Here is a 9002-nt window from a genome sequence, read left to right as displayed (position 1 = left end):
AAGGAATGACTCCTGCCACATTGTTATAAAGTACCCGACAGTATAAAGAGATTAAAGCATTATAAATGCTAACACACTGATGGACCAGTAATAATTATTGAAATATATAATAACAGGATTTTTTTTTTTTTTTTACACAAGTACTTTTGATGTTTTTACTGATAATAATTAACATACATAGTTAAAATTTTGACTGCAGGACCTTTACCTGTAGTGGATTATTTTAACATTGTGATACAGGATCTGAGGATGTCTTCCACCATTCTTTATGCCAGCGGTGTCAGTCCATCCATCTGTGATCTGTACTGCTTATCCTGAACAAGGTCACAGGGGGCTGGAGCCAATCCCAGCAGACACAGGGCGAGAGGCGGGGTCCACCCTGGACAGGTCGCCAGTCTGTCACAGGGCTGACATGTAGACAGACAACCACACTCACTGACACACACTCCTACGGGAAATTTAATCAACCTAAGCTGCATGTCTTTGGACTGTGGGAGGAAGCCGGAGTACCCGGAGAGAACCCACGCCAGGGAGAACATGCAAACTCCACCCTGGGTCGGCCAGGGCTTCAACCCAGAACCTTCTCGCCAACAGCACCACTGTGCCGCCCACCCCCATTTCTGATAATGAAAATAATCATTTGCAGCTTTAAAATGTGGACATTTATCTTTGCAGATGTGGAGGCTTTTGCCAAAGCCATGGAGACAGAGACCAAGTCAGACCACGACGAAGACTCCAAAGACAAGAAAGATGACGATGAAGACATGAGTTTGGACTAAGAATTCTTACTTATTTAATGTATTTATTTAGCTGCTTTTGCTGTTTTAGTATTCCACATTAAGGATAAAGACTGTGGATAATGTAGAAGGTGTGACTGGCTCCCTCTCAGCTGACAGTGTTGTGCTCATCCTGTGACAGTGTTGAATTAATATATACTGATTTTTCTGAACCTGTATTTTACCTTCATGTCAGCTACCAGCCCATCCTGTCCTAGCACATGGGAACAGTAAAACGATGACACTCACATGTTTGTTTTCTAGCTTGCTTTGTGAACAAGAACACTTCTGTAGCACCCACATCGCTCTGAAGAGGAAAACTACAGTGCACACAGTAAATTATTGATTGGGTGACAAACTCAGACGCCAACGATCTTTCAGTGACTTAAAATATATTTCAACAACAATCATTTTACAATATGAAAACAAGTATTTACCAGTTTGGCACGAACCACACGGATACATTATCTGCACATGTGTATTGATACATGTTCACTGCAGCCAGAAAACTGAATCACCATCTAGGACTAAATTAAGATTATCAGACAAGAACAACCTCAACATTTAAAGGTTTCTACAGCAGCAAGAAGTAGAAATGTCAACATTAAATATCACTTATGATAAGATGGTTAACCATTTCACTGCCACTGTAGTTTCAGGCACTTTTTCCATACTTGTACACCTAATGGCACAAAGATCTGAAGACTGGAGTCAGGTTGATACAATCTGGTAGAGAAACAACTCATACACACATTCATATACTTAAGAGTCACAATGGTTGGATTTCTCATGGGTAAGCGCTCTACAATCAGTTACTTTCCAGTGACTCACAATGGAGCACGAGTGATTCGAGCACTGATAGCTACGGTAACAATTCTTAAACTTTGGGTTAGATTTTGAGTTATTGAAAGGTACGAGTAAGCCAAGTTCCTGAGAAATGAAACATGACAACTAGCCAGGCTACTGAGGAATAAACTCCAGTGCATTTTACAAAAACATGACATGAAACACATTTGGTATAAATAATTCGCCTCCCTAGGTAATGACATGAAAAACACATTTGGTATAAATAATTCGCCTCCATCATCCTGTTTCCTTGCATGTGACGACACATGCACAGTTGGCACAGTTTCTCAACCAACAGCAAAGTCTTGACACAGAGCTGCCACTGCTGGACATACGGTACAAACAAATTAAAGGCCGCTTCCTTCTCGCCACACTGACAAACTCAGTGCTTTTATGTATCAGTCTAAAAAGCTTCAATGTCACAGTGGATTTAAAAGACTTTTACAAAGTCAACAATATGGTTCTTTGTCATTTGTAATAAAGGCTGTGCAGTAATGAGAAAGGTGCAAGTGAATCGTTTTCCATTAACATCACAGCATTGCACAGAAAAGGGGCCATGAGGAACCAAAGTAAAAGCACAATTAACGTGCTGATAGACCATCTCTAACGTAGAGCGCATGACTGGATCAACATCACAGGTACAAAAAGACATTCAGATAGACGCATGTGCCATCAAGTCTATAATATCTGCCAATAAGTGTAAACTAGTCATTCTTCACATACAGTGAGCGACTCGCGTCACGACGGGAAATAAATAGTACCAGAATTATTTGTCTTCAACAGTACAGCTTATGAACTGGTGGATCCACCACACACACACACACTCAGTCAGCTGTGACTCAGATTCCATATTACTTTAGCACACGCACACACACGCACACACACACACACACACACACACACCTGCTGGTGTTATTAATGAAACCAGCAGAGTGTCAGATACTACCACAGGCGGTCTAACCCTGCTGCACCAGTTTGCGGTAGTGCGGCATGACCTTGCTCTCAGGGAGGTAGAGTCCCATCTCCAAGGCAACCAGCACCGGGAACTCCAGAGGAACCAACTCTCGTCTGTTTATACGGAAACGCTCCTCCAGCTTCTGCTCATTCACAAGGAGAAATACGGACAGAGGGTTTAACACAATACATGCAGGTGACTGTACATGGTGAAATGTTATCCTGACAGTGTTTCTGTCCTCGTGGCCTTGTCGACCATTTGATCCTCGTGCAGTGTCCAGCTGCTGTACAACTGTAACCCCACGCCATCACTGCTTACTCCCAAGCTCCTCATGTGGTATTTTGTGTCTATTTAACTAAGATTTAATGTTCATGTACTGTATGTGTGTATTAAGGGGGACTCACTCTCCTCACTACGACAGTAAGTTGAAAACTCCAAATCCAACTTTGCTCTAAGTGATAAATTTGTTGACGTTAAGTTTCTCTAATCAAAATAAACTGGCTCATGGTAAAGTTATAACCCCTAAGATTAAAACACTCGTTGTGGCTCTTGCTCCTGCTCAGACCATCTGTACACAGATATACAGGTTACTCTTCTGGCACTCAGGCAGTGTTTGCTCCAGAATTCACGGACCTGTAGTATTAATGGGAAACTCACTAAATGATTTTTGGAGTAGGAGTAGCAGCTGTTGTCAGCCAGTCACACTTCTTACTTCAGTATGAACCTGTTTAAATTAAGTTTTACTACTTTATTAACACTGTGAGGAACATGTTGCTCTTTCTAATCCTGAAGAACATGAGGTGTTGGGGTGATACTGCTTTGTAAACAACACAGAGCTACTGTAATACTACACGTAGTACAGGTCTTTCTACTTTGTCAACATTTCTGAAGCACGACGGGTTACAAGCCAACACGTCCTAATCCGTTTCATGTTTCTGCTCACTTTACTGATGTTATCTCTGTGTCTGGAAACTTTACTCACATCAATGAGCTGTTTGACTTCTGGCTTCCGCAGATCACTGCTGATCTTTGCAGCCAGCAGCACACACGCTGCTGCCACCAGCTTCCTGTTCTGCTTGTTGAGGCGACCCTGCAGCACCAGCTTCTCAAAGTAAACATAAGCCATTGATATGGTGACCGGCTGGAGCCCACACTCCTCGCTCATGGCCCGCATCTCCCTCTTCAGGCTGGGGCAGAAGAGGGGAGAAGTCACATTTTCTGATCCTAGGATAGTTTCTGACACTGTGACTTGTCTGCAGAGGAACTGTACCTTCTTATTTTGCTCAGCGTCAGCTTAATGTGAGGAAACTTCTCCTTGAAAGTCTCATTCATGTCCTTCTTCAGGTCAGATGGTTTCACATACTCAATAACAGTCGTCTGCAGAGATAGAAAAACAAACCAGCGTATCAGTACAGAGGTGCCTCACGTCAGCAGAACTCCAGCACAACAAAGTTTTACAGATTGTCACACACACTGCTGCTAGACCTTACAGTCTTGTCACATGGTCTACTGAGCAGTCATCAAATCATTTGACTTGACATGGTGGATGCATTTTACTCTCAAGTGGAGCTGGAGTTTGGTTCAGAAGTGGAGAAGAGTCTCAGAACAATATCACAAGTCAAATGAAACAGGCCCGTGCCTGATATTGGTCCACGTGAAACATAATCAGGTGACACAGGTAATCTGGGAACACGATTACGTCCGCTGGTTACCGTGAAGACATGTATACATGCAGAGGGTCAGTTTCTGACTTGTTTTGGAATCTTGACTGGAGCAGTGACAAAACAATGTGCTAGTCAGACAAATAAATGAACAAACTTTCATTCACTCAACTGCTCTGAAACAATGAGCTTCTTAGCCACAACAGACGGCAGCAGTGACGGGGTCTGCTCCAGGTCTGAACTGTGGCAGGTTCTCCAAGATGCTGGGAACAACCCACCTGCCAAAAACCTTGAAAAACTGTGTGCAATTGTAGCTGAAGTGATGTTTTAAAGGAAAATGGTGGTATTTACTTTTATTTTTGTTTACTGAACTTAGTTTTAGTCAATAAAAACTAAATACACTCCTGGTTTTTATCATATTTATCCTGCATTTATCATTTTTACTGTACATCTTCATCTTTGTTGTGCACAATTACCATGGTTACACGTGTTGTTCCCATCTATCCCAAACAGTATTTATTTATCCACACAGTGTCCCTGTGCTCTGCAGAGGGTGGACTCCTCTTCACTGGGTTCAGCTTGAGAGGTGATGTTAAATTGCCAGATAACTTTGAAACAATGAGATCTCTGCTGTGAACATTTGGAGAAATATTTACTGTTGACTGCCCACATCAGTCCTGGAACTGGCTCGTTTCTTGTGATAGCAACACAAAAGATATCCGACTGAAAGGGACGTTAACGTTACTAGATCTATATCCACAGTGTTTCATGTTAAATGATCCTGCTGTTTTATATGGTTTGCAGCTGAACTTTCTTAGTCTGTCCCAGCTGTTTTTGTGTATAATTCTCTGGATTGTAGATGAATTTGGTTCATAAACCTGTTTCTTCCAAGAAGCGCTAACGCCAGATGACAGAGGCAGAAGGTTACCAAATGTAAGATGGTAACACACCAAGCAATTAACTCCTGAACATGAGATATTTTGCAGGGTGGAGCAAACTGTTTTACTAATCATAAGCTATGGGTTGTAAAATCCCCGATGTTGTCAAGTTACTTCGTCCGTCTTTCACATTATCCTTTACTTTTTATTCTTTGACAAACGATGTAAAGCGTTCCATCATAACTCTCCTTATCATGTTTTAGCTTCATTTTTGTGTCAACAAATATTTTTCATCACAGTTTTCACAAAATCAACACTGATGTAAACACGCTGAACGAAAACAGATTCTCACCACATATGAGGCGAATATTAGAACTCTCTTGTGTCTCCCACAGGGCCACTGAGGGTCACTGAGCAGGTTAGGGTCATACTCTGCCATCTCCTCCGTATCTAAAAAACAAAATAAACACAGTGTCATCACATGTGAGGTTAGTTAGTGAAGCAGCAGCTGCGTGCCCTTAAGATTTAACTGGAATCGTACATGGGTCCTGTGCCACGCTGCTGTTCAAACGACCAGGGGGGAAGTTCCTCTGCCCGTTGCCACGGAAACGTGCCGGAGGAGGCTGAGCTGTGCAGATCTCCAGCACACCGCCACTTGTCTCCCTCACCAGGGCATTGGTTGGATAAAGGAACTGAGCGTATGACACCGTCTGGAGAGGAAACAGGAGACGGTCAAAGACCTTCAGAAGAGGCAGATCTTTGTGTTTCTCATCATAGCACTACACGTGACAGACAGTACCTTGCCATAGGCGCCCAGTTCGACACCTTCCAGGGAAGGAAGCAGGTCTGCAGCCACCGCAGATGACAGCCTTTGTCTCTGAGCCTCCAGCTTAGGATCACTGTTCAGAAAGAGTTGCATTCATGTCATTTCACCACATAAAGGGCACACAGGGCTTTCTCCTGTGAATGACATGGATCACACAGGACGACAAAAACAAAAAAGCAAGGGGTGAGTGCTCGGACGACGAAAACAAAAAAGCAAGGGGTGAGTGCTCTCTGCTTGGGACGGTGCTTTGTACCTGAGGTGAGCACTCTCTCCATAGGGCAGCACTGAGAAAGCAGCATATAGCGACCGCTTGGCACAAATCAGCATGATCCTGCAGGACACAGGAAGTACAGGTAGACAGAACAGATGGTGTGTCAGTCTACAACCAACCACGGCTGTCACTGCTGCTCAGCAGATACTGTACAGTACACACAACCACAACAGTCATCGGCGCTGGAGCTGCAGTGACGGCGAGTCAGAGCCTCTTCTGTGCTGATCACGACCAAAGCTAACCAGCTGTCAACAACCTAAACCTTAAAGCAGGATCATCTGAGAGCGTGATGAGCCACAGCCTGCAGCTCTCGTGTACCAGCTTCACATTTAAGTCACAGAAACAAGTAAAAATGAATAAACTGACCAGTAAAAAAATCAGCATGAATGAATTATTCAAATTATTTTCAAGCAAAAATGCCAACATTTAATCCAAATTGTGATTTTCTTCAATTTCTATAACAATTAACTGGACCAGATAATAAAATAAGTGTCACTTTGAACTCTAACAGACATTTTTCACTATTTTGTGACATTGATGAAACAAAAAGCATAAATATAAGAACATGATCCATAATGAAAATTCTGATTTTCTAGGGTTGCAGCTCTAAAGATAAGTGTTTGACTTCAATAAAATTATAACCAGCAACCTTTGAAAAAATAAAATAAACTAGACAGAGCTCAGAGAGCACAAACCTCCACCGTGCTCAATATTCTAACTGTGCTGTGCATAAAGGCTGCATGTCTGGGTAGCTCCATTTTTATTAATATTGGGCTGTGCAATAACAGTGTCTGGTGCATTTTTAAGAATGTTATGTGGTATTAGATTTTATAATGTCTTTTATGTCTATGTTTATTTTGAGATCTGTGTGGAGCTAGAGGATGTTTGAATTTCCCCATGAGGACCAATAAAGTCCAGTGGTTTTTTCAAAGATAGTTGGTTATGTATTAGTAGACAAATTAGATTTTCTTTTCTCTGTGACTAAAATGTAATGTTAATGCATGTGAGGCACAAACTGGGCCTTAGAACTGGACTAGACAAAACCAGTGTTAAGCAACCAACCAGCACGCTACACTTTTCACTAGGTCTGACAAAAACGTGGACAAACTACCTAATCGCAGGCTGCTGAGCACCACCACAATCAGAAACCAACATTTTGAGACTATGAAAACTGCACAAACACCTGGGGCTTCAGCTCCTGACAAAATAACAATTAATAACATACAGTCAGCAGTCTCGACCAGTGCAGCCCGGCAGTAAACACCCAGGACAGACCTTGATGACGAGATATCAAATCTCTTACGGGGGACGGCGTCGCAGCACAGTCTACTGGTGTTTATGATCTCGGTCACACAACCTAGATAGCTTTGCTTCAAACATGCAACGTGTGACTCTGTCAGACAGTAGCAGAAAGACCTGACAGACCTGCAGGGCTGTTTAGGATAGCCTCATCACTGTCTTGGAAACACCATCACAAAACACACGATACGTTAGGATGAAGATGGGCATGAATAGAAAGTCATCTCAGACGGTGAAATGAAAGTAAAAAGAAAAAGTCAAAAACCCCTTGGCTAATGGAAAAACACTGTGTTGTGACTCTACAGGCAAAGTGGGTTTTATTTTATGAAAAGTAAACAAATACTGCACATGACCACACTGTTGTTTTCTAACTCTGGCCAGCCAGGTTAACAAACAGAGTGATATTTCAGTCGCGCCCTGCACTGAGGTGACCTCACTGTTGGTGCCATAAAGTGTTACATTTCCTCACTGCACTTCATTTGGCTTTTGCTAAGCTTCCAGGGATGGATGGCTAAACTCACTGTAGCAACCACTATTCAACAGCCGCACCGCTGTCACTCATCTGCAGGCCAAACTAGGTGTCTGAGCCAGAGTTAAGGAGCTTGTACTAGTGTGGTAAGCCAGGTTTATTCATACATTCATCAGCTGTATTTTGCATGTACAAGCATTTGCTTGTGTAAATGCTTTGTGGAGACTCACCTGCAACCTTTGGTATCATACTGCTTCATAGTCTTGATGAAGTGGACTCTCTTTGGCACCTTGGGTCCAGGAGAACCAGACACATTCCTCTGCCTGATTTTAGAAGAAGAAAGACACAAAGAACATCCTATGAACGCTGACATAACGTCAGCCAAACCAAACACCGTCACATGACAATGGTTCACTAAAACTATGCATCGCAGGTTTTGAGGTAGAAGGTCAAATCGAACCCTCCTTAAACAAGAGGGCAAAGACTCCTTAGACGTTTTGTCCAAACAATGAATCTACAAGAGTTATGTCTTCATTTAAAGCAAACCTGGAAACCCGGAAACAACAACACAGTAAACAGCAGAATGTGTAAAATACTATTCCTAACATAGAGCTGTTACAACCAAGTGCTAGAACATGAGCTACTATGAAATGAAAGTGGATTCCTCTGGTGGCGTCTGCCGAGTTCACCTTACGCGGAAGTCAGTGTTCTGTTTAGCCCATGCTGAGAAACCGATTAACATGCTTACCTCTGGCGTGAATCCAGAGAATTAACGGCCGTGACCGGGCTCGGTGCGGCGGGCGTGGACCTGACACGGGAGCAGGGCTGGTGGCCGGTGAGCGAGGGAGGCTGAGGGGTGTCCGGGGTTAGCGTCACGGCCGCACCTCCAGTCTCGAAAAACACCTCGTTGGCACCGACAGCACTTGGAGACATTGCTACAGAAGGTCGGGTAGGACTAACCACCCCTGGAAAACTGGAGGACGAGCTACTGCTGGCTGCAGCGGGGTCTGTCACCCGGGTG

At 43.2% G+C, this 9002-nt stretch overlaps 2 protein-coding genes across 3 annotated transcripts in view; one reads left to right on the top strand and one right to left on the bottom strand.

The window, feature by feature from the left end:
* Positions 1-1191, top strand: part of LOC109970323 (proteasomal ubiquitin receptor ADRM1-like) — a 9423-nt gene extending 8232 nt beyond the window's left edge. Inside the window, 1 exon segment of the mRNA XM_020617810.1 lies at positions 676-1191. Coding sequence (XP_020473466.1) covers positions 676-779 — 104 coding nt within the window. The 3' untranslated portion in view covers positions 780-1191.
* Positions 1192-2477: 1286 nt separating this feature from the next.
* On the bottom strand, positions 2478-8996 carry LOC109970322 (CDK5 and ABL1 enzyme substrate 2-like). 2 transcript variants are annotated; one of them, XM_020617807.1, is made up of 9 exons: positions 8730-8996; positions 8212-8304; positions 6196-6273; positions 5916-6015; positions 5658-5826; positions 5469-5566; positions 3848-3954; positions 3560-3764; positions 2478-2719 (listed from the first exon to the last, which is right to left on the bottom strand). In XM_020617807.1, exons 1-9 carry the CDS (start codon positions 8912-8914, stop codon positions 2579-2581), a joined length of 1176 nt encoding a protein of 391 aa, XP_020473463.1. In that variant the 5' UTR covers positions 8915-8996; the 3' UTR covers positions 2478-2578. The 2 variants fall into 2 exon arrangements, with proteins under 2 accessions (XP_020473463.1, XP_020473464.1); XM_020617808.1 differs by lacking the exon at positions 6196-6273.
* Positions 8997-9002: the final 6 nt, after the last annotated feature.

Source organism: Monopterus albus, unplaced genomic scaffold (genome assembly GCF_001952655.1).
Source record: "Monopterus albus unplaced genomic scaffold, M_albus_1.0 scaffold194.1, whole genome shotgun sequence".
In the NCBI taxonomy this organism is placed as follows: domain Eukaryota; kingdom Metazoa; phylum Chordata; class Actinopteri; order Synbranchiformes; family Synbranchidae; genus Monopterus; species Monopterus albus.
This window is presented reverse-complemented; position numbering and strand designations above follow the sequence as displayed.

Coding starts and splice junctions, on each gene's coding strand:
- LOC109970322 (XM_020617807.1), bottom strand. CDS start 8,914: ATGTCTCCAAGTGCTGTCGGTGCCAACGAGGTGTTTTTCGAGACTGGA. Junction 8,305..8,729: donor TCTCTGGATTCACGCCAGAG/GTAAGCATGTTA, acceptor TTCTAAAATCAG/GCAGAGGAATGTGTCTGGTT. Junction 3,955..5,468: donor TAATATTCGCCTCATATGTG/GTGAGAATCTGT, acceptor CTATCTCTGCAG/ACGACTGTTATTGAGTATGT.